This window comes from Chenopodium album, chromosome 4 (assembly GCF_948465745.1).
Source record: "Chenopodium album chromosome 4, dcCheAlbu1.1, whole genome shotgun sequence".
Lineage (NCBI taxonomy): Eukaryota > Viridiplantae > Streptophyta > Magnoliopsida > Caryophyllales > Amaranthaceae > Chenopodium > Chenopodium album.
Genome location: NC_137837.1, coordinates 9,900,116 through 9,925,142, shown reverse-complemented (window position 1 = coordinate 9,925,142; position 25,027 = coordinate 9,900,116). Strand labels below are relative to the sequence as shown.

At 35.8% G+C, this 25,027-nt stretch overlaps 3 protein-coding genes and 1 pseudogene across 3 annotated transcripts; 2 read left to right on the top strand and 2 right to left on the bottom strand.

Moving 5' to 3' along the window:
• The first annotated feature begins 125 nt into the window (after window positions 1-125).
• LOC145628864 (acyl carrier protein 2, chloroplastic-like) lies at window positions 126-2,494 on the top strand. The gene is made up of 4 exons (XM_081681288.1): window positions 126-285; window positions 1,207-1,296; window positions 1,616-1,738; window positions 2,134-2,494. The coding sequence occupies exons 1-4, from the start codon at window positions 229-231 to the stop codon at window positions 2,251-2,253; spliced, it is 390 nt and encodes a 129-aa protein (XP_081537414.1). The 5' UTR covers window positions 126-228; the 3' UTR covers window positions 2,254-2,494.
• A 575-nt stretch (window positions 2,495-3,069) lies between these two features.
• On the bottom strand, window positions 3,070-8,424 carry LOC145626641 (protein CANDIDATE G-PROTEIN COUPLED RECEPTOR 2-like). The gene is made up of 6 exons (XM_081679111.1): window positions 7,932-8,424; window positions 4,624-4,815; window positions 3,844-4,003; window positions 3,642-3,738; window positions 3,469-3,550; window positions 3,070-3,376 (listed from the first exon to the last, which is right to left on the bottom strand). The coding sequence occupies exons 1-6, from the start codon at window positions 8,232-8,234 to the stop codon at window positions 3,299-3,301; spliced, it is 912 nt and encodes a 303-aa protein (XP_081535237.1). The 5' UTR covers window positions 8,235-8,424; the 3' UTR covers window positions 3,070-3,298.
• Window positions 8,425-9,609: 1,185 nt separating this feature from the next.
• Window positions 9,610-21,067, top strand: LOC145626640 (uncharacterized). The gene is made up of 18 exons (XM_081679110.1): window positions 9,610-9,842; window positions 9,956-10,274; window positions 10,751-11,256; window positions 11,411-11,495; window positions 11,746-11,787; window positions 12,163-12,225; window positions 13,559-13,608; window positions 13,693-13,720; window positions 13,838-13,912; window positions 14,009-14,119; window positions 14,198-14,258; window positions 14,373-14,486; window positions 15,148-15,266; window positions 15,550-15,619; window positions 16,905-16,946; window positions 18,147-18,187; window positions 19,447-19,573; window positions 20,798-21,067. Exons 2-18 carry the CDS (start codon window positions 9,978-9,980, stop codon window positions 20,908-20,910), a joined length of 1,944 nt encoding a protein of 647 aa, XP_081535236.1. The 5' UTR covers window positions 9,610-9,842; window positions 9,956-9,977; the 3' UTR covers window positions 20,911-21,067.
• A 1,801-nt stretch (window positions 21,068-22,868) lies between these two features.
• On the bottom strand, window positions 22,869-23,504 carry LOC145627617 (secreted RxLR effector protein 161 pseudogene; annotated as a pseudogene).
• Window positions 23,505-25,027: the final 1,523 nt, after the last annotated feature.

The window sequence follows — 25,027 nt, the reverse complement described above, 5'->3', positions numbered from 1 at the left end:
GGGCAACACAAAACACAATAGACAGTACTTCGTAGTAGGCAAAGGGAAGATCAGGTCAGCAAAGAGAGAGAGAGAGAGTTTGGTGTATCCGTTTATATCCCATCACTACTCTCACGCTCTTCGTATTCTCCGTCCTTCCCTACTATTTTAACCCCTTCTCTTCTTCCTCCTCAATATCTCTCTCTCCTTTTCTCTCTCCTCTCTTTCTCTCTCTAATCTTCTTCTTCAATGGCTTCCCTCACTAGTTCTTCCGTCTCCTTCAAGTGCGCCGTTCTCCCTTCTTCGGTATATTTCTCTCTTTTTCACTCTGATTTACTCCGTTTTTTGGTTGGATCTGATTTTGTTTTTGTCAATTAGGTTTTCGATCTGTTGTTGATTTAATCGATTTTTGTTCTATTTGATTTGATTTTGTTGTTGTTTTGCATTGAGGTTGTATTTTTGTTCATCTGTTTAATTTGTTGGTAGTTTGGTTTAATGATATTCACCTTTCTATTATTAATTAATTTCTTCTATTAGGTAGTTGTGAAAATCACTCGTTTTTTTATATTATTATTTCAATGTATTTAACAAGATCTATTTTTTATTACTTTGACCTTAATAAGTCAATTTCGGCTTGTATTATAAGGCGGAGATTTTTATGTTATACATTAAAAAATTATTTTGATCATTCGAAATTTTAGTGTGAAGAATTTAATGTATTCGTATTGGATTCTTTGAATTTTGATTTCTCAGCTAAGTTTTATTTAATTTGATATATTTTGGAGCTAATAAATTTGTGAATTATGATAAATTGATAATTGGGAAATTATTTGAATTTTGATTTATTATGTTATTGTCGAGTTATCGAGTTTGATTTACTATGTTATTGTCGAGTTCTCGAGTTTGATTTACTATAATTTGTGAAAAAGTTTTATTTAGTTTGATTTACTATGTTATTGTCGAAATCTCGAGTTTTCCAGTTTCAGTGTTTCACTTCACATTTGTTGATAAGGCTGTTTGATCAGTCTATTTACATGTCTTGTCTCAAATGCTTATTTTGCTTCTTTATTTGTTTGTTCGTTGTTGGAATTTGTATGATTTTATCATCATTTGAATCTTGAAGCGAATGATTTCAGTTTAAGTTCTAGGAATGAGAATTATATGGTGTTTATACTGTATTGTAAGTTAGTTGTGAACTTATGCTTTGTAAATTTTATTTCTTGACAGTTTAACTCCAAGAACCATAGCCTGAAGTCATCAATGTCATTCTGGAGGGCAAATCAAGTGAAGCCACGAGGCTTGAGCATCTCATGTGCTGTATGTTTTCTCCTTTCCCAGTTTATATCCGTGTTTCGTTTTGTTTCATTTTTCTTCTTTTTGAATTGTGAGCAGCAATGACCAGTGCTTTCCCTTGGTTTTTTGGTAATCTTTATGTAATTTGATGGAAAATTTTCGAAGTATGATTGTAAAAGTTATGTTTGTCACAATTCACAAACAATATGGACATTCATGGAACAAGAATCTGTTTAATTTTTAAATTTTTTTTTTGAAAGGAAACAAGAATCTGCTTTGGTACGAGTAGTTTCTACTTTTAAGCTTGTGATTGTAATATTCTACATTTGGTGTTCTTGCGCAGGCCAAGCCCGAGACACTTGAGAAAGTCAGCAGCATTGTGAGGGAGCAGCTAGCTATGACAAAGGATACTAAAGTTACCGGTGAAACAAAATTTTCAGAAATCGGAGCTGATTCTCTTGACACAGTAAGTATCCTTAGTTATGTTTTCTAATTTTACAGGAGTCTTAAACTCATAATGTATATTGTTTTTTTTCTCATCACTTTCTTGTGTCCAAAATGTGCACTCTAAGAAGTGATTAGTTTGATAGGATTTCTAGCCTTGTGATTATTTTATCAAGCATAAGTGTTGTTAATTGTGATGCAAATCGTCGGATCAATAGATGAAGATTTTGAATATGCCTTTCTAAATATTTCATGAGAGGTTCACAAGTACAAGGAGAGGGCATCATAGATGTTTGATTAATAGTGTTGTTAACTCTTGTTATTGCTTTAGAGTTGATGTCTAATTATTAAGAATAAGGAGATACTCTTACTTTTGATTTTCAGTTGCTAACAGTTCTTGCAAACTTTATTTTACAGGTGGAGATTGTGATGAAGCTTGAGGAGGAATTCGGTGTCACAGTCGAAGAAGAGAATGCGCAAACCATCACAACCATTCAAGAAGCAGCAGATATGATCGAGAAGCTTCAGAACAAGTAGAAAATAGGATTTTCCTCCATGGATGGAAATATTGGGTTGTAGGGTTGAGCGTTTGAAGGTTTTCTTTGCGTTTCTCATCTATGTTCTTTAGATCTAGACCTCGTGTTTGAACGTTTTGACCAGTATATGAAATTGGTCACCTCGTATGAGCATTGTTTGTGTTACAGTTCTGCATTAGTTGATATCACCCTTTAAGACATAAATTCATATTTTCTTTATCAATAGTAAAATTTTGATTGAATTTACAACTCTTTATCAAAGCCTCTTATTTTTAGAGCCAATTGACAACTTTTTGAGAACCCTGTAAATTGGCTTTCCAAGTTGGTATTTTGTACAGCTCATTTGCCAACTTGTTTAAGCTGGACTTTTTTAACTTGTGCCTGATTTGCAAAAACATACTGGGGCGAAGAATCCAACTGAAAGTTACAAATTTGTTGCATTCCAAAGATTAGATAAGGTCGAAAACTCGTAATGTTACAACCATTCAAAGTATTAGTACTCGTATTAGACAAATCGAGGGTTTGAGACAAAAGTTAAAAATTGTTTGAAGTCATCAACCGAACATCATGAGCTTAAACCCTTCTAAACACGTACTGGTATCTGCCCTGGTAGGCTTCGCGAATCGAATACTCCTGTGAATCAGCTTCTTCACAAAAATCTTTCAACATACTCTGTAAAATGTGTTGATTCATATTGACTTAAAGAGTGACATTTGATGTTATTATTCCTGTAAAAACAGAATAAGTCACTCTGAGAATTTTTCCTTCTGCCATTAAACAAGCACATATTTTAGGGTAATACAGACTTACAGAGTACTTTTCACGTATACACTGTTAATAAGAATTAAAGATGGCAAATGTCTCGGCCTCCATTTACATTGTAGAGTAGTGTGTTGAGCATTAAAATTAAAAATTAAAACAAAGGAGGTTCTAGGTTCTACATAACAATTAGTATACTTATTTGTACCAACATACACGACTACACGAGCAATTATATTTACAAACTAAAAAGTTACAAGCAGCAAACAAAAAGGTTAGAGCTGTCTTTAGTCCCAATCAGAATCAAAGAACCCAGCGTCTTTCATCTCTGAGTAGTATACATGCTCCAAATTCAAGTCTTCCTCCTGAATTCAACCAAGATAAGCAAATATTATGACATCAGAATGCAGGTCATTTATCATTGATAGAAATTTTAAAAACTGCAAAGACAGATTACCTGAAAGAAATCTGCTAAAAAGGTGACGTATATGAGAGGAAGGTAAAATGCATGGTAGCATATATCTAGGGTGTCGTACAGCCTGCAAAAGAATTAAGAACGAGGTTATTGAAAGCTGGTGGAGCCGGACTACCAGTGAAGCGGCAACTAACAACCACCAACAGAAATCTTACCAGAACCCAAAACCACTTCCACTGAGAACACAAGCAAAAAGAGCCAACGCATTTACACCGAACATGATAGTAATGTACTTGTGATATGCAGGTCTTGCTGCAAAGCAATAAATACCATGTTAAAGAAAGCAAAAAATAACTGCATCTTCCAGCTTTTATAACTCCTAACTAGTAATGAATTTTCCATATAGGCCATACTCACCAGGCAGTCTTTCTCTCCAGCTGGAATGGTACATGAAAAGTATAAAGCCATAGACCGCAGTCAGCACTAGCTTGTGCACAATCCACAAACCCCACTTCATTCGATGGGCCTCATTATTCTCAATGAACAATGGGACTCCAAATGCAAATACATAAATTCCCTAAAGGGGGAAAAGGTACAAACTGGATCATCATATAGTCCATGAAAGAAACTGCATTTTAGTTTACAGACCAAAAATTTGATGTTTATATGTTAAGTGTACACATCTTTTAGCACAAGATAAACTAGTAATTTAGTATGCGATGAAAAATGAAAGCCAGATGAACACCAAAGATTATCAAAATAATGAGGCAAAGTTATGAAGCTAAAAATGGAAGCCATCAACAGATTTTATAAATGCCTCAATAAAAATTTAATGAAGTTCATAATAATTCAGCTCAATTCTAAGATACAGCAATTACATGTTAATATCAAATATGGCTACAAATTCACAAAACTACCATACTGGTGAAAGATAAAAACACGAACTCTATCAAATCAGGGGACATAGGTATTTAGCAGGGTAATTAAGCAAATGTATTATATGGGTGATCCTGAAGCCACCAACCCCAAAGACTAGTTTTACAGCTATCTGGCCTTGCAAGAGACGAAATTCTTTGCTGCTCTGATAGTATTAACTCTTAAGGGCACATGGTACTTTAACAGGGGAAAAAAAAAGAGGTCAATAGTGCCAAAACTGCCAATTCTCAAAAAGAATTGTAGAGAATAAACAAGAAATACCTTCAGAAAGACATCAAAACCAACTAAGATGGCAGAGATAGCAAAAGTACGAGTCAAAGCTTCTGTCCCACTTGCATAATTTCCTTGTAGAAGAAATGCAATCAAACTCACTTCCAGAAAAATTAACCCTGAAGTAGTGAATAGTGATAGAAGGTTCCATGGTAGTGTCTTTCCTGGAGTACACTCCCAAGTCTGTAAAAATAAATTAATATTATGAGATAAAATAATATGAAGATTCAGACACCCGCACCATGAACAACAGAAATTTGACTATTTTTTAATTCCTAAAGATTTTACTCAGTCTCTGAAAAGAAGGATTAAAAACACCAGGGATAATTATTTTTAGATATATGTGAAGGTAAAGTAAGAATTACGTTGATAGATTTTTCACCAAAATATTGACCAGAAATAATTACTAATAGCAAGTGTTCAAACTGACTCTTCTATATGTCAAGCGGAAAACTAATGAGAAAACGTAACACAAACTATCAAGGGACCTCAAGTCAATAAGGGGAATGAATTAAGAGATAATAACTACCAGATAGGGCTGGTAATTAGCATTCAAAAAGTAACGAAATATTTGACAAGTCTAAGAAACTAAAATATAACAGATCTAACGTTAACCACATCGAGTCGCTACAGCAGTACAGCTTAAGATAGGAAGTGATAAAGAGAGCATAACTGTTTCAAAGACTATACAATAGAGCTTTCGCATGTTAGCTGAAACATAAATAATGAGTAAAGTGATACGCAGTTCTATTATGACAGTATGACAAAACAGCACATTAGTCAAATTTTCTCATATTTAAAATAGTATGGTAGTGCAGCTGTATCAGATCAGCTATCATCAAACTTAAAGTGGAAATAACACTCTTATCAATTAATAAGTATGGAGACTGTAATTTACCCAAGGGCGAAAAAAAAAAAAAGGTTTTAGGTGTCGATGATTATCATACAAGATTCTCAGCATATCATAAGATTCTTGTTACTGATCCATGCTTTTCCAAACCCAGAAAACGGACAAAATTCAGGTTTCATCCCTACCTCAAATTATTCAATACAAACCTCTTCCAATTCATCCACACCATACTCTATTCTTATGAGTAATAAAATAATATATACTGGCTCACAGCATCTCAGATGAAGGCATGTAGTAAGTGGAGATAATATTAAGTCCAATATTTATGATCCCCATTGACCTTCCTTCTGGCTCCACTCCTAGCTTTCTCCTAAATTTCTGCTACACCCCCAAGTAATACATACCTTACTCAAACCTTTTTCAACCAAAAGAAATTATTCTGACCAATGCACACCCAGATAAGATACAAAATCAGTCACTCCAATATCAAACAAGAGCATAAGGAATTCCCTGAAAATCCAAGTCATGTCTTAGTTTCCTTGCCACCATAACAAAAGTCTGGAAAAAAGGCTAGGGAAGAAAACAATGATGAAGGTGATCTCAAGAAATTAAATCAATCAATGTTGTTCGTTCTGACCATCAGTCATTTCTCAAAGCAAAATGAAAGAAGGCGGGTGGAAAAAAGAAAAGTAAAAGATAATGATGAAGATATTAAAAAACCGAGAGAAGCATAAATGGTGAATACTGAATTTGTGATGGTAAACTAATAAACATGACCGCTCTGTTTGTACTAATCTAGAGCAGAGAAACACAAAGTAACAGCACAATTATGAGCATATATGCATACAGAAGAAAGTAAATGTGAGAATGGAGGGAGGGGGTGGGAGCCACTACAAGCCAAATCTGTATGAGAAGATTATAAGGGTGCAGCGTCTAGGATCTAGCAGGCTTGCAGCAGGCCATGTAAATTATCTCAAAGCTGAAGGGGAGATTGATTCCTGGATGTCAAGCCACTAAAGACGCATATGCCCTCTTGCGGATTTCTTTTCTTCCCTAGAGCACCTAACTCCTTAGTAAAGACAAAGATGTCATGAAATTGTATCCCCTTGTAATGTACAGTCACTGTTCTCATTTAACATCCCCAAATTATTCACCTTTGCTAAGGAATTCAACTTTTGACATGTAGATAGCAGACAAAAGGTTATAGTTACAATTTACAAAGGTTATACAATTTCACACAATGATTCCATGCCTCTTGAAAAGATTGTATTCCCAAATGCAATTAGAATATTGGAAAGAGTAGCTACTAGATAGTACTACATATGAAATGATAAGAAATTTGATATTGATGAAATCTGGAAAAATGATGTAAGATATTGTACATTCAACATATTAGTGAGAATTCACTTTTTATGTAAATCATTATCATGCCTCAAAAGAAAAACTTAGCATAGATTCTACTAGCCAACTAGCAACATCAAAGCCTGCCATAAGCTACTGCAAACTCCAGTCTTATCCCACTCCATCCCACTACAGCCAAAATCATAGGAAATACTCGGTAGAAGGCAAAAAGGGGAGGGTGAAGGAGTCAAAGAAGAGGTTTAATTGTCACACTAAAAGTTGTCACAAGCTGATTAACCTAAAAGATCCAAGATTAGTACTTCATGGGCTACCTCAATGACCAAATTTGGCATGAGTTCCCAGTTTGAGACAAAATTATTTATTAAGATTATTTCGACACTAAACTAAGTGTTTCCTACAATGAGAAGTGTTAGGTTGCGGAGTAAGATTTGACACAAGCAAAACTCTAGATTTGCATAATCCTAACTTAGTACCCAATGAGTATTTAAATTTAAACTAAAAAAACGTAACAATAACAAGTCTTTAATAATCATTGCAGCTTCTGCACAAGCACAAACACGAATAATAAATACATGCCTGGTTCCAAATCTTTTAACACCCCATACTGATCCCACTTCAAATGCCGGTTAACCACAACATACATAATCCAGCACGTCATTCCATCTAATTTGCAACATCTTCCAGCAAGCCAATTATGTTCTCCTTCCACACCCTGATCCAAGCAAGCCTTAGTCAACATCTTGAGCGGATTCTCCCACTCCCAATACACCTTTACGCGCTTATAAATCTTCGGTCCGTGTTCCACCCCAACGACCCGATACCAATCTACCTAAAATAGGCTCAATACTTAACTTCTTTCTCAACTATTAACCAATAATCACACCCCCATTCATTTCATTCAGCTAATCTTCTTAAGATAAAATAAAACCCATAATTCAGAAGATAAACATTAACAAATTTCAACAACATCAAACCAATTACTTAACTATAACACTAAATTCCAAATAACCCAGATTGACTTTTTGGTCTGTAAGACCCAATTTGATAAAAACAACACAGGATCATAAATCAAAGAAAAAGAGAGTACCTGAAGACAACACCAAGTGAAATTAAGGAGACTAACAAGCCAAACAATCCCATAATATGAATTAATAATGTGAGACCTTCCAACCCAAAGCTTCCTGTAGCTCTTCTTCACTTGAAATGCTAAGTACAAAAGGAACAAAGCGGAAGGTAAAATTAGCAAGATATTATGCCAAAATCCATGGCAATTCAACAACCAGTTGTAAACTTGATGATCATCTGGTTTGATACTGATAGTTTCGGCAGAAGAGTTTGATTCTGATGAAATTGGGATTTCGAGAGATTGGGATAGTGGTAGAGATGACATTTTCCTCGGTTAATTTTAGGGTTTTTAGCTGATCATTGAGATTTGTGAGGGATCAATTTGGGGATTTTGGGGGAAATTACGAACCCTAAGTTTGCTTGCTACTGGAATTCTGTTTTCTGCTGCTGGAGATTTGATAATAAGTTGATTAGTGGGTTTTTTTTTTTTTTTTTTTTTTTTCTTTTTTTTTTTTGGAATAGAAGTTGATTAGTGGTTGATTAGGAGAGCGAAAATGGAATTTCAATGACACGTTGGGTATTCGCAGGAATTGGACCCTTGTCAAGTGGTCATTGTTATCTGATTTTCGGATCAATTATTCATAATTTTCAGATTGGATGCGGATCGGATCATTAGATTTTCAGATAGTTTTGCTCAACCCTAATTACATTCGCTAATCTCATTATGAAACCAAGATTAGTTTTTAGTTTTTTTGCTCAACAAAAAAATTATTAAATGAACAAAAAATACTAATGCTTTTTTTAGAAGTCTCAATGCATACATAAGAAAGGAATAAAAAGTAAGAAAAATTATTGCATGTATAATTTTCGTAATTACAAAATATCACTAATAAGAAAAAAGCTAACAAGTGTCCTTGAGGTGCTCGTTAGCAAGATTCATTTAATAACCAAGATTAGTTGTTCATTTTGTTGTTCGATTTGTCTCTTAGTAAATGTGAGGAATGCTTCAATCATCAAATTAGCTACTCGTAGAAAGATAGCACGTGTTCATGTTGATATGCCTAAATTGTTATGAAATTAATTGACCAAATACATGGTGAGAATGCCTTTAAGAAGAGTTTGAATATGTTATATGCGTGATCCAAAGTAGTACCATGGAGTATCTAAAATGCTATTCCTTATGGCTACTAAATTGTTGAAAACCAAACCATTGAAATTGAATTTATAAAAATTGGTGGGTGGAGCCTCTTAAAAATGCATGATGAAGTTTGGCATGAGAAAGTAGCATATGTCTATTATTATGTATGATATGCTCAATATAAAATTTAGGTCTATACTTGGTAAAAATGTAGTACAAGTATAATGAATAAAAACTATAATCGTAACAATTTGATTGACATATATGCCAATGCACAACTTTGATCATTAATAGTAAATATAGAATTTATATATGAAGTGACAACATATATTATGTATTGATAAAAAACAGTCAAAGTAAGTATATAAATAATGCAAAAGTCAAAGCGTTGCGATTATTACAAAACAGAAGAAGTATTATAAAATTCTTTATTTGTTACCCAATAAGAATGAGTAGTTAAGCCTTATTGAGGATTCACTCTAGCTATCTTTGTTTGTCCAAAAAAATAAAAAATTTTGAATTTTATGCTTGTCCACCCAAGTTTTACATAAAAAAGAAATGAACCATTTTAAAAAACGGTTATTGCTCTCAAAGAAACCCGCAAACAGCTCTCTGTTGCTATTACACGTACCAGGATATACCCAAAAACAATGGAGGAAAGAGAAAAAGATAATCAAAACCGCTCATGCAAACACAAACATCATCATTCCTGGTTAGATCTCACGTACCCAACTACGTAAACCAAAATCCCAAGAAGAAAGTTACAATCTTGCGTTGAAATTCATCTTGCCTAATGTAATGCACGCCAACTGTTTGATAAAATGCCTCAATGAATTCATTGATCTTCTTTATAGCGTAATGGCATGAATAATGAATGAATGATCGTTTTTTATTGTTGGGTATTGCAGGTTATGATCATTTTTGGCAATTATGGATCGGTTCAGGTCAAGGTATGATAGACAAAAGAGTATAGATAGCCCAAGTGACCCTGCATCTCCAGTGACTATGTCACCGGTGCACCGTCATGCTCGTTCTTCGTCTTCTGGGGTATCTGCCATGAAGAAGCCTCAAAATGTGGCTGCTCAGAGACTTGCACAAGTAATGGCTCATTCGGGCGATGATGATGATGAAGATGAGGATGATCTCCTTGTTGATTATCAACCTGTGGGCTCGCTTGGTGGCCTTGGGCGCGCTGCTGGAAGGCCTGGTAGACCTCGATCTCCCAAGGTATTTTTATGATCATATGGTTCTTTTGTTTCTAAGAGAAATGAGGGTTTGTGAGCATTTTCACACACATAATTGTTTACAAAGTATTAGTTGTAGGCTTGTAGCTATGATTGATTGAGTGATATTATCTTATACTTTCAGTTTTTATTACCTCCTAAGATTTATTGAGACTTGGTTTTGATGGAGCGGTGAAGTACTAGAATATGCATTAGGAGAGGGGGTTTCTGATCTGTTGAGCATGCTAAAATTTGGCCTAGTTTCCGAGTATTATACTGATAATTATGACTCAAAGAGTATTAATTTTAACCGTGCTAAAAGAATGCATCAGCCTAATAATTTACGCGATGATTGTCATCAATCTTGTGTTTTCTACTTGGGATAATAATTTTTTTTTAATAAAATATGGGAACGGGTTAATGATGTGGCTGCATTCTTGGAAACCCAACTTACATAGAAATCTTGTGTTGCTTTTGTAGTCAGTTCGTCCAGCTGCTACTGACCAACCTACGTCACTGCGAACTCCAATGGGTCCTCGTCCATCTTTCTCTGCCAAGAGCAATGAACATCCATTACCAAGACCATCTTCAGCAGGTCGGCTATCTCAAACCTCCATTAACTCTCAGGAGCCAAAGCAGTCATCAACTCCTCTAGTGACTGCAGTTAAAACATCTAGGTCTTCTATGGATTCAATAGATATGGTGGAAGAACAAAATGCCTTGAATGGAAGGGTATCTCTATCTGTTAGAACTAACGGAGAACCATCTGCTCATTCCCTTGTGCCTGTGAACTCTGAGGAACACAATTTATCTGAGCGATCTTCCATGGCCATCAATCCTTCTGAACAGCCTCCATCTGCTCGTTCTATCTTGACAAGTCGACCTTCAGGGATTAAGTCAGTTACTATGATGCCCCCTTCTGTTAAAACATCTATGAAGCAACCAACTATATCGAGTCCAATGGCTGGTAGCGTCAGTAGTAGGAGGTAATGCAAACTCTCAGATGGTGAAACTTTAAATTGGGGAAGATATGTAGTGTGTTCTGAACTATGCTGACATGTTTGTTTTAGTTGATGAGCTTATCTTTAGCATTACCAGTCTTATTAACACTAATACTTATTATTTTTTGACATATAATAGGTTGTCGATGGACTTTGGAAGCATGATATCAAGAGAGACAAAAGAAACTAATGATCAGCTTTCTTCAACAGCCCTTCAAGATGAGGTAAATCTTCTATTTTCTAATTTATACAAAATGCATTTAGATTCCTGCTTTATTATTGGAGAGAACCTTTCATTGTGGTACGCCAAACACTTCAGAGTTGTGTGCATGATAATTTCAATACATTCACTTATATCTGATCTTTTTAGTTATATTTCTTCTGTTTCCCTCATTTGGTTTCTTTACCAGTTTTCACCTCTCTGTTTTAATTTCTCTCCATACTTAATTATCTTATTATAAATATTTTGTGCAGCTTGATATGCTACAGGAGGAAAATGACAGTCTTCTTGACAAGGTGCAGTACATTGCTGGATTATTTTTTCCTTCTCTATATATTATTGACTCTCAATTATGGTCTTATTCTTATGTTTGATGAGTTTGGAGGTTTGTTGCATTGTTGACAATGGTTGGTATATTTGGTACTTATTCTTGGTTGTATATAAAAATAGTTTCAATAGGCATTCAACAAATGTTTTGCAATTAACCTAGAAGATCTTGATTTTTAGATGGTAGTCTAAGGGACCATCGCTATCCCTATGTGTCACAACACCACATTATTCTTGTATAAGCCCATAAAATGCACTGAATCTGGGTTGGTTTCAGAGGGATTCTTAGTTATGGTATTTACTGTCTCTTTTTTTGCTTTCACTTATGATGCATGTTTATTCAGCTCCGAATTGCAGAGGAACGGTTTCAAGATTCTGAAGCAAGAGCTAAGCAACTTGAGAAACAGGTAAAGTTCTACTTTGGAAGCCTATTGAAGTGTAGGTTTTCATTGCTTTTGAATAAAGAGAAAGCTCTGTCTTTATGGATCAATACCTTTTGCAGAATGTCACCATTTTGAGTTTGTTTCTTCAAGGAAGTGTTTTTTATTTTTATTTATTTTTATTTTAAGCTCCTAACATGACTTTTAGAGTTTTAGTGAACTTGAATTTGAACCTAGTAGGATTCTAACATGACTGTTTCACTGATTCATTCTTAGAGAAACTCAAATACGTTGTTTTTTCATATTGTGAGCCACTTTGTGATAATTACTGAGCCACTGTTGTTACAAGGATATAATCTTATTATAAGCTGTCGTACCAAGTGATATAAACAATGCTGACTTGTACTATCTTAGAAACTAATAATCCAACAGATAGCTGATTTTATCTCTACTTCTTCATTATATTGGCTGAGATATTGCTTTAAACATTTGCTCATGAAATATTTTGGCCTCTTCATGGAGGAATTATTTTCTTGTGAGGATTTCTTTATTAAATTTTCTATATTTACAGATTTTTTAAAAAACAACAATATTTGTTCAGCGAAGTGTAGGCTGAAGTAATTAAGGGTGTTAATCATAGCTCACTGGTTCACCTTAAAAACATAGTTCTTGAGTAACATGAATAAATTAGAAACATTTTAGAGAATAAGTTGATTCTAAGCGATACATAGTTCTTGAGTAACGTGAATATATTTGAAACATTTTAGATAATCAGTTGATTAAAAGCGATAGTATGAATCGACTGATTTTGAAAAAGAATGCAAGTGCAAGGTTTGTTCTCATCCAGTTCTTGGAGGTACATAATTTTACATTGGCAACAAGTTGATTTAACCAATTGGATAATACTGTTAACATGCTGGCTCTATTAAAAGAGAAATATTGAAACACTTGCCATTTTTGTTTTAGAGGATAAAGGTAGAAGGCCCTTTTTTTTCCCCCCTTTTCTTCTTACTCTCTGGACAAAGTGGTAGAAGGTTTTGAATGGATCCCTTTTGTCTTCTTTAATGCAATTGTTTGAGTGGTAGTGTTTCGATTTAGATTAGAAGGGTGGGTGAGTCTCCTTAGTAAATTGATTCTTGGATGGGAAATACATTATCAAACAAAACCCCTTTTGAGAAGAGTATGCACATTAGATATTCGATAATGGGTGTTTTCCGTAAGTCTTTTGGAAACCTTCAACTATAAATCTTTTGGATGTTGTAATTATTGATTTTAAATCTCAATATGTTATTTTGACTAATCATACAACTTTCAGTAGTTTTCCATTTTTCCATTTAAATGCATGCTTCCTTGGTTTTAGGTTGCTAATCTCGGAGAGGGTGTGACTATGGAAGCTCGGCTTTTAAACAGGCAAGCATTATTTTAAACACCTTTATATGCTTAGTTTTAATGTTTAATTATGGTTAAATGGCTGATATCTTTTTTACTCTTCAGAAAAGAGGCAGCCTTACAGCAAAGGGAGGTCTGTTATCCTAACTGTGCTATTGTATTTGCCTATAGTATGCCATAGTTTTGAAACATTTGCCTTGGGTTACTTAATCTTTATAAAGCCATCATCCACCTCTTTCTTCATGTGCAGGCTGCACTCAGAGTTGCTTCACAAAAATATGGTGGCAAAACTGGAGATGTTGTGGCACTTAGGATAGAGGCAGAGGTATCCAATTTTACCTTCTCTGGCTACCTTTCTTTCAGCGGCTATATTTTCTTTTCATGCTTTTTAATAGATAAAATGACACTTTATTTTGAATAGACTGCAAGGGATGAGGCAATTTCTGCACTTGATCAACTCCAGGAGTCCGAGTCTGAATTAAGATCCCTTCGGTCCATGGTTCATAGATTAATGTTGACTAAGGAAGAGATGGTTTGAGCTCTACTCTTCTTTCATGTCTTATTATAGCTGTTTCCAATTATATTTACATGGTTCATAACGTTGGAATAGGAAGAGGTGGTTCTTAAGAGGTGTTGGCTTGCTCGATACTGGAGTTTATGTGTACGATATGGTAATTGATTAATTTAGCAAGAGCCTGTTGACATCTAATAATTGTCTTCTTTTGTTTTTGTTTTTTTATAATGCAAATAATGAAAGCTGATATATGGCTCTATACATTTCTAAGGTATCTATCCAGATATTGCGGAAGCCAAACTTGAATATTGGTCATCCTTTGCCCCTCTACCTGTTGAGATTGTTATTGCTGCAGGACAGAAAGCAAAGGAAGACAGTCACTCAGGTGCAGAAATATTGTTCTTTTCGTATGTTATTACTGCAAATATATCATTATATATTGCTTCTGAATATTACTGAAATAATAATTTTTCAAGGATTATTTTCTGACATATTATCCCCCAGTAAAATACTCACTCTTCAAAAATGTCAGACTCAATACAGGGTTTTTTTTTTTTTTTTTATATCCCCTTCTAAGGTGTCATACATCTTTAGGTATAAGTAGTTTAGTACTATGATCTTGTAAAGGGCATTTTGGGATTCTCAGAGATGGATTAATCCTTCCTCCTTTCCACTTCCCCTTGCTTCCTTGGTGATCCCCAGGCTCTCCAAACCTGTAATTGAGCCATAGATGAGCATGGCCTATATATCTCACTTGTCAGAGTGCCATCATTGGGCTAAGGTTGGAACACTGATGGTCAGCGATGACTCTTGCATTCCTGGAAGGTCCAGCTGAGGGGTTTTCTGGTCTGTGGTATGTGCATAGAAGAGGGTTTATGGTATTAGTTGTCCTTAACCAAATCATGTGGAAAAATAAAAACTTAAAAGCAATTCTGATTGTGAATGTAGACTATGTATTGGCACCAAGTGAACTATTTAATGTAAAAGACATCATATGTAAGAAACTCCCTCGTGTTCTAATCAATCCACTGTCTACTTATGTGCAGCTAACAATGATGAGAAAAGGGAAAACACAATCCGTGAAGCCAGTGAACTTTCAGGAGAAGGAAGCGCTGAGAGCATGCTAATGGTAGAGAGAGGTCTGAGGGAACTATCTGTACTTAAGGTTGATGCCATATTTTTCATTAGAACTACTCCTAATTCTGAAACTCTACTATACTTGTGCATTTTTTTTATTTCCTGCTTGCATAATTATTAGAAATTGTATAGACTTTTGATCCTTTGAATGCATGTTTATTTCTATGAGATGAGGCATCCCTTGTTTTTATGCTCTCTGCCTGCAAAACTAGACATTTGCTGAGTTTGAGCTGGTTTTTATTTTCTATTATGGGACGCAGAAGAGATTAGCTGTTATTGTAAGCGTAAATTTTTATTTGATTTCCTTGAAGGTGGAAGATGCCATCAGGGTTGCAATGGCTCAGCATAGACGGAGAAATATGAAGAAACCTGTTTTTACAGGTTTGCAAACTATTGCTGTTCTCCTTATTTTCATGCATTAAGCACACTTGTGATGTTATTGCTTAGTTGTTATTATACCTCAGTGACCACTTAACAAAGAGACTAATGTCATGCCTAAAGTGCTCACATGCACGTTAAAACAAGGGCATGTCCCTGGTACATGCTGGATTTTTATACAAAAGCTACTCAATAAATTGTGTTGGCTCTTATTATTGTGAAGCATTTCTGCAGTTGATGGTTATATTTCAAAGATTGTAAATAAAAAACGTGCTCAGATGGTAAATCATTTGTAACTGGTCCATCATAGGGACCAAATTTGAAGAATTTATCACATTTTTTGTTTTATGAATTTTTTTTTCTTTGGAAAATAAAATTTTTTTTTTTCTTCCCAATATAAGGGCTTATGAAGTTATGATACATCACCAAACACCATCAATCCACCAAAAAAAAAAAAAAACCTAAATGGGCTAAAACATTATGCATCAACATAACATCTGGAGCCTATCTTCCTCCCTCGACTCCCTCCTTGTCTTCTTGGAAGGGTCAAACCATCAAAGGGAAATACATTATTAGAGCCCAAAACAAACACAAGCCAAAAGTGGGCTTATTTATGTGGGTGATTGTGTTTTTATGTAAAAATCAAAATTGTTTAGGTTGAACTTTGATGACCATAGTACTAACACTAAACCCTAAACAAGGTAAGTGTTACCCTCTCTGCCTCTCAGCTCCAAAAAGTATTCACCAGGTACAATATATGTGCCTTTTATTATTTGGTTGAATGGAGTTGATGAATAGGGTTTGTCTTGGCATTCACTATTAAAGTATCTCTAATAAGGCCATGTTAGGCAACATAAGATGTTATATCTAAGTTTTATTCCATGTCTTTGGACGATGTGTATACTGGTATTGAATAGACGTTTGGCGATCAAAAGGAGACCAGAGAGGTCTTCTCCCTTATAGTTCTTTGATTGACCTTGAAGGGAACCAACTCTCTATAATATGTTGCTTTCTGACAAATAATGGCAACTTCTACCCTGAGAGATTGCCCACAAGCACAATTGAAACTGTCACTAGATTGTGTCTTATTAGACCAGCTTAGCTTATGACAGAGCACATTTGAAACTATCACTAGATTGTATCTTATTATACCAGGTTAGCTTATGACTCCTCTCAAGAGTTTACTTCATGTAAAGCTGGTACTTTCTTAATCTAGTTTGCCATGCAGAATATTTCATGCTTGTTCCAGATCATTTTTACTGAACAATTTTCCCACTTTACTTTACAGATGACTCGAGATCTCCGAGTATGAAATTTGCAGAAGCGTTTGGTGAGTTGCATCTTTACAGATATTTTATCCATTGAAATTCTAATCCTTAGAGAATTGATAAACATATTGCAAGTTTTTTCTTTCACATTTTTTACTTAACCCATGTAGCCATGAAGTAAATTTTTGGTTTGTCGCCAGTACCTCTACATTAATGCCGGTGGCTACAGGCTACCCATTGGATAGGTGTGGACATGGTTTTCTGTGTACGAGTGTTTACTATTTGCAGATGACTAGTGTTGTTTGATGAGAACAGAGCTGGAGGTAATGCTAAGTTGGAGCGTGGAGACAATAGTTAGAAGCATGAGGTTTTAGGTTTAGGATGTGTCTGGTTTGACATAAAATGTTTTCATGGAAAATAATTCTCCCATTTTTCTTGTTTCCTTTTTTTGGTTTGTGAAGGGGTGGAAAATTATACTCTCTATGGTAGAAAACATTTCCTGTACAAAAGAAAGGAAACCACATTTTCCTCCCTCTTCCTTACCTCTTATTTACTTTCCTCTCATCCATCCTCAACTTCCCAATCCTATTTTCAATTTCGCTATAAATTTTTTTTGTAAGGAGACAAACAATTAGAGAATGTCATATGTATCTAGGATTCATTTTGGAAAGGAATGGAGATACCAGCCTGGATGTAACTCATAAAACTAACTAACTAAGTTTGGGTGTCTTAACTCTTTAGTGGATCAGAGTGAAGTGATTGGGTTATTATGCAATCGTTGTGTGCCTTTTAAGATGAAAGAAAAGTTCAATAGGATGGCAGTTAGATAGGCATTATTGTGTGGGTCAAAATGTTTATGGAAGGAGCATATTTAGAAGACGAGTATAATAGTGATGAGTATGTTGAGATTGATGTGTGGGAACCCCCTAAGGGATAAAATAAGGAATGTAAATATTTGAGCAAAAGCTGATGTACGGATATTTAGGATTGATAAGGGAGAACTGGATACATTGGTTTGGGAATGTTAGACATCCTTGAGGATGCACTAGCAAGGAATTGGGACAATGTATTTCAAAAAAGGATTTAAGGGAGGTCAAAAATGACTTAGATAAAGGGAGTTAATGATATGAAGAAAATGATTTGCAGGGTGTAGCACTAGGTAGGAATCAAGAAACAAATGGAGAAAAGAGGCATGATTTAAATTGTCAGTTTATTCTTAATTTATGTCTGTAATTAATTATCCAAGTCTGGGCTTATTTCAGATCTGAGTCAAGAGGAGACTGAAGAAGTGCAATTCAAGCAGGTATGATGTAACATTGCCAAGCTTTTCTTCAATCCATATTTGTGTATACATATAGTTATTACTTGTTCTTTGTAATGAATGGAAATTGCAGCTTTTTTTTTTCTTTCCTAATACTTCCTTGTTTCACTGAAATTGCAACATTCACAAGTGGCACAATATATTAGGGTAGAGGAGAGAGGTAGCAATTGGGGTCACTAACCTATGTGATTATACAAAAATTAAGAATATTGAAAGTAAATGGGTCGAGTATGACTGTATGGGTAAATTATATGGGTTAAGTTGTAAAAGTTATCGAAAAGAGCAGTGTTGCAATTTTTCTGTAACATCCAAATCAGCAACTGTTGCAATTTTAGTGAAACGGAGGATGTAGTATCCAGCCTCATATTAAACATATATGTATTCTCAATCTGATCCATTTTGTTTTCCCATTTGTATTATATTACTTTCAGAAGCTTATATAATTGGTGATGACGTAGTAGTTCTTTAGTTGTGGGCAATTATTCATTGCCTGGAATGCTTAGCTTTATATATTTCTGTAAATAGAATGATACAAACGGGAAAAAAGGAGTAGAATTTTCATTCAGCATGCTTTAAAATAATTTCTCTGGTAATCCATACACTTTAACCACAACCTCAATTACAAGTTTGAAATTCATGTAAGAAATAATGCTTGTTATTCCTCAAATGTTTTTTGGGAACAAGTACTTGAAGAAAATGCATGCACAAATTTTATTTTAAATTCTAACATAATGAGATTATTAGAAATTTTTTTCAGTCTGATGTCTTTCTATCATCTTTGTCTTTAGTCCTTATTTTTGCATGTTTGGCTAGTGAATTTAAGAAAATGGTGTATGCTCTGTATAGTATTTCAAAAATATATGAAGAAAGAGTTTGTCTCTCATTTTGATGATTGAAGTCTCAATTTTGATTCTCTATTTGGAAATGTGGCTTAGCATAGTTTTGATTCTCAGATTTTTTTTTTATTTTTTATTGAAAAGCCTTGGCCCCTTGAACTCATCCTAGTGTTGGGCACTTAGTGTTTGTTATACAGAGAAGATTTCCCTTCTTACTTTCGCGAGCTCCATTTGTCCAGACAAATATCACAGAGAGCCCAATTAAGCTGGATTTCATAGAAGCTCCTCTGCCTTTTCATTTTTGTAACCTTTTTTAGGGTGTTCAATCATTCCATAATATTCAATTTTTATTTTACTGCTCCTTTCTAAACAATAGATGGATCTTTTTTTTTTTGGTACTACCAGGCTTGGCTGATTTATTTCTGGAGAAGAGCTAGAAACCATGGTCTAGAACCAGACATAGCAGATGAGCGCCTGCACTTTTGGATCAACCATAGTGCACGAGCAAGTTCCTCACATGATGCAGTTGATGGTATCTTATTTCTCTCTTTGCTTATCAATGAAAAGTCATATGTATAGACTGTTTGCATCTAGACACTCAATTGTTTGATCTAATGTTGAAATAAATTCTGAAAGAGAGCAGAAATCTTAAGCTGGTAGTCTGGTACAGGGACATTTTGAAATTTTAGTTTGATAGAAAAGCTTTATCATTTTCATCTAAGCTTTATTGGAGAGTCTTAACTACTTTGTGGACTAATACGAGCTAATGTACATGTGAAAAAATGGAGGAATTTCTTTGGCAAATCATCACATTGAGGAGGGATGGGCAACACTGCATTGGGTGAGAACATAGGGAACACCTGAAGAAATTCTGGTTCTACTTATCCAACACATAGTAACCTAAAAAAATTTGTCCCATTTGTTTGAAATAATAAAGTAACTCACTACTCTCGTATAATCGTATTATATGTGGTGGAGGGTGGTACAGTCTTTGAGAAGCATTCTATGATGTAAGTAGGATAAAATTCAAAACATGAGAAAAATGAAATGGCAATTTATATTTAAAGTGTGTGATAAAATACCATAAATTCGTATTCTCTTCTCTTTGAAGTTTTAGTCCATCTTATAATTTTGTACAGTCCTTTTTGATGATGTCTAGTAAATGCATACTGGTTGAGTTTCACTCATAAATTATATTTCGTTTACCATTTTATTGCATGCTCAACTAATTGATTGTTGCTGATTGTATTCACCATTGCTGACAGTAGCCCTCAGAAGAGGTGTATTTTGTTTATGCCAATGAACAAATCTTGTAATCATATATGGCTGCAGGAGTTTACTATTTGTTCAAACTGTAATTATTCATGTTTATTTCAGAGGGTACTTTCTTTGTGACAAAATTTTTTTGTGCCTGTGAGCACGACCGCAGCCAAGAATAATTTTTGCTGCAAAACCTTTCTACTTCTGACTTTATTCTTGGCCTTTGAGAATTTTTTTTGCTTTTGCTCCAGGTTCAAGTTTCTGCACTAACAACCGCTACAAAGTCATACTTGTACATCATATTAATATTTGGATTCTTTGTCTTTAATATCTCAGATTTGTCTGCCTGATTTTTGTGGATAGCCATGCTTGTCCAGATATGTGAAGCCTCTTCATATGTGTCATCATAGTCATTAGGCACATTGATCAAGCTCTATATGTTATTCTGTCAGCTGCATACCCTTAATTATGTCTTTTGTCTGTTTCTTTTTTATAGTTGAGCGAGGGCTTATGGAGCTCCGGAAGTTAGGGTTGGAAAACCAGTTGTGGGAAGAAAGCCGAAGATGGACTGAGCAAGACTCCCAGACAAGAAGGCAAACGGACGTTTGAGGTCTTAAACTTTCTTTTGGATCACTTGAACATACATAGGCTGTGTAAATTCTATTTTTTTTTTTCATGTGATTATTTCAAGTTGAAAATCACAAATATCCTCGTTTGGTGCTGTAGACAATGTCAACTTGTCAAGTACTAGTGACTATATGTGTTAGTTAAGGAAATGGCTTATGATGATAAGCAATTTGTAAAATGGTTATACCATTGTTGTCGAAGTTGTATAAGAGGATATGTATTATACTATTATGTAGTCTTGCCTAAGTGTCTATAATCTCAAAGGAATATGTTTATTTACATGTATTGATTTTGCCATAGTACCATGTTAAGTTAAATCAATTCTCTTTGTCGCCGGAAATATTGATCCCCTCAAGTACCGTTTTCATGTTGCAATAGTTTGTTCTAATGGAGTTGTTTCTCGTTATTTACTGAATTAACTACGAAGTAATCGTTAAACATTTAAATATGTTCGTTCTCCCTTTCTCTATCACCCATGGCATTTAAGATGTTGGTAAAATAACTGTTGAAATCAATAACAAACAATAAAAGATTAGAACTTTCCTGGATTGAAGATCTCAAACTCACAGTCGCGCCGTGGAACAATAATCCACTGCCTTAGAAGCGAAATACGCCACCACCGGTACAAGTTTCCTAGTGACGCACGCCCCCAAGTTTAACGCAACTCTCTCCGTAATCCGTGCACCTGAGCTCGAAGAGTGGAATTGCTCAAGAACTGTTCAGATCTCAAAAGGTAGGTTTGTGTTTTCGGCTAGAAAAGTGAATAATGTCACGAAAAGGTAAGACTCGTATTTATATGAGTCCTAGAAAAGGAAACACGTAATCAAACCGACCTAGGAAAAAAGGCGGGCCCGATCGGGCGCGAGATCAGGTTTTTCCAGACGTAGTGTCGCACCCGATCGGGTGGACACCGCCCGGTCTGGCGATCTGAAATCCCCATTCCAGGCGAGCCATCGGGCGAAGCCGCCCGATCAGGCTCGTCAAAAACTTGAGTCCGCCGCCCGGTCGGGCGAAGCCCGCCCGATCGGGCGCGAGAGATCTCGTAGAAAAACTCTTGTCCGTCGCCCGGTCAGGCGAAGCCCGCCCGATCGGGCGCGAGAGTTCCCGATTTTTCCTTAACCACCTTCGCCCGATCGGTCGAGAGCCGCCCGATCGGGCGCGAGTCATCCGATTGCATTACTATTTCCAACAATCCCCCACTAATGCGAGCGGATCTTCAACATGAAATCTGAACAGTAAATGAAAGTCTTAGTACTTAAATGCTAGTATCCAAAGGTTTGAACTAACACATTAGTGCACAAGGTTTTCAACACTTCCCTAGTGAGTATCCTAAGATTTGAACTCCTAGGAGCGAGGAAGGGACCTTGAATGCACATACCTTGACTTTAGAGCTTAAGCAACTCCGCCAATCTTGGCCAACACTTGGGCTCTTATGAGTACTTCAGGAAAACAATACTTCAGTCTTCCCTTGAGAGAGGCCACCTCTCGTGCTCACGTAGGTGTTCATCCTATGTGTTACTCACACACGTTCCCAGCAAATTCAAAGGTCTTTCCCTACAGGCTTAAACATGTTTAAGCACCTTGCAAACCTAAGAAATCCATGCAGTGGAACTAGAACATTAAGAACATAAGTTCAACCCTTCAACTTCGGTGTCATTATTTATCCTGTTTTAGGAGCCACTGGGACAAAGGTCTTAACTCTTTAAGAACCTCCACCTATCCCTGCTCAGAAAACAGCTGGACTAATGACATTAAGAGATAAACTCACCCTAACATAATCAACTTACCACTCTTATAGAGTAATAGATTCAAACACATGATACACATATAACAAATCCACATGATTCATTGCAATGAAACAAAGTAACCAAAACAGGTTCTTGATTTATTATAACCAATGTATCATGTCACATAGCTAGAATAGCTACCATTTCAAGTCATTACAACAAAGGTCCTAAACCCATACCAGCTGATGACTCCACCACTAGTCTACGACTCAAACCCTTAGTAAAAGGGTCTGCCAGGTTTTTCTCTGTTCGAACATAGTCCAACGAAATAACCCCATTCACAATAAACTGCCTCACAGACTCGTGTCTGACTCTTATGTGCCTTTTCTTACCGTTGTAAACGCTATTTTTAGCAACACATATAGCGGCTTGTGAATCACAATGCATAGATACTGATGGTGACGGCTTACCCCACAAAGGAATATCAATCAGCAAATTTCTCAACCAATCTGCCTCTTGTGTAGCAAGATCCAATGCAATGAAATCAGCTTCCATAGTTGATCTAGCTATACACGTCTGCTTACCAGACTTCCATGAAACTGCACCCCCACTAAGGGTAAACACATAGCCACTTGTAGAGCTTGTTTCATCACTATTCGTTACCCAATTTGCATCACAATACCCTTCAAGAACCAAAAGATGACCAACAAAATTCAATCCCCAAGACATGGTTCCACATAGATATCTGAGCACACGCCTCAAAGCAACCCAATGTTGCTCACTAGAACAATGAGTATAGCGACTAAGTCTACTAACAGCAAAAGCAATATCAGGGCGAGTGCAATTCATCTAAAACATCAGACTACCAAGCACCTTAGCATATTCAGTTTGAGACACATCGTCCCCCACATTTTTCACCAAAGCTCCAGAAGGATCAAAAGGAGTTCTCAATGGAGGCAAATCAAAACAATTAAAGTTCTTCAGAATTTTCTCCACATAATGAGACTGAGACAGAAAATACCCTTTCTTGGTTTTAGTAACTTTAACACCAAGGATCACATCTACCTCTCCCAAATCCTTCATCTCGAACTTTGAATTTAAATATTTCTTAGTTTCATTTATGATACACATGTTTGTGCCAAACAGGAGCATGTCGTCAACATACAGGCATAATATCACACATTGCGCACCAAACATCTTAGAGTACACACATGAATCACTACCATTGACAACAAAACCAAAACTAAGAATAGTTTTATGAAATTTTTCATACCATTGCTTCGGAGCTTGTTTCAAGCCATATAAGGATTTCTTTAGTCTGCACACCTTATTCTCCATCCCAGGAACTACAAAACCCGGAGGTTGCTCCATGTAGATCTCCTCCTCCAAATCGCCATTCAGAAAAGCTGTCTTAACATCTATCTGATGCACAATCAAGTTGTAAGATGAAGCTAAAGCAAACAAAACACGAATGGTGGCAATTTTAGTCATCGGAGAATAAGTATAAAAATAATCAAGGCCAAATTTTTGAGTGAATCCTCTTATCACCAATCTAGCTTTGAACCTTTCCACGGTGCCATCGGTTCTCATTTTTCTCTTGAAAATCCACTTGCACCCAATAGCTCTGCTCCCTTTTGGCAGGTCCACAAGCTCCCAGGTTCCATTTGACATGATTGAGTCAAGCTCACCGTTTACAGCTTCCTTTCAGAAGGTTGCATCCACTGAACTCATAGCTTCTTCAAACGATTTTGGATCTTCATCCACAACCTGTAGACACAGCATGATCTCATCTAGATCATCTTCGAACTCACCTTAATTTCCGCACTCTGCTATAAAGGCTGTTAGGAAATCAGGTCCAAAGCTTGTCTCCACTCTTTTCCTTTTACTTCTCCTAGGTTGAATCTCACTTTCAATCCTAGGGGAAGTATCTTCTGGCTCTGCAGATGAAGGAACTGAAGAAACATCGTTAGTAACAAAATTTTTCTTCAAAGGAAATACCTGTTCAAAGAACTCTGCATCACGAGATTCATATATAGAGCGATCTTCCAGACTCATAAACCTGTATGCGGCACTATTCTCAGCGTAGCCAATGAATACTGTATCATAGGTCCTATAACCTATAGTTGAGCGCTTGAACGATGGATAGCCCACCTTAGCTAGACACCCCCACACTTTCATGTGATTCAAGTTTGGAACATAACCCTTCCATATTTCATATGGAGTCTTGTCTAACTTCTTGTGAGTTACTCTGTTCTGTACATAATTAGCTAATAGAACCGCTTCACCCCACAAATTGTCTGGCAACCCGGAACTTAGGAGCATTGCATTCATCATTTCCTTCAAGGTCCTATTTTTCCTCTCTGCCACACCAT

Bases quoted from the DNA above. Each gene is read 5' to 3' on its own strand.
- LOC145628864 (XM_081681288.1), top strand. From the start codon at position 229: ATGGCTTCCCTCACTAGTTCTTCCGTCTCCTTCAAGTGCGCCGTTCTC. The intron at 1,297-1,615 runs GTATGTTTTCTC...GTTCTTGCGCAG, and splicing joins GCTTGAGCATCTCATGTGCT to GCCAAGCCCGAGACACTTGA. The intron at 1,739-2,133 runs GTAAGTATCCTT...TTTATTTTACAG, and splicing joins GAGCTGATTCTCTTGACACA to GTGGAGATTGTGATGAAGCT.
- LOC145626641 (XM_081679111.1), bottom strand. From the start codon at position 8,234: ATGTCATCTCTACCACTATCCCAATCTCTCGAAATCCCAATTTCATCA. The intron at 4,816-7,931 runs GTACTCTCTTTT...TTATTTTTACAG, and splicing joins TCACTTGGTGTTGTCTTCAG to ACTTGGGAGTGTACTCCAGG. The intron at 3,377-3,468 runs GTAATCTGTCTT...GGTTGAATTCAG, and splicing joins TTTTAGCAGATTTCTTTCAG to GAGGAAGACTTGAATTTGGA.
- LOC145626640 (XM_081679110.1), top strand. From the start codon at position 9,978: ATGGATCGGTTCAGGTCAAGGTATGATAGACAAAAGAGTATAGATAGC. The intron at 13,609-13,692 runs GCAAGCATTATT...TTTACTCTTCAG, and splicing joins GAAGCTCGGCTTTTAAACAG to AAAAGAGGCAGCCTTACAGC. The intron at 18,188-19,446 runs GTATGATGTAAC...TGGTACTACCAG, and splicing joins AAGAAGTGCAATTCAAGCAG to GCTTGGCTGATTTATTTCTG.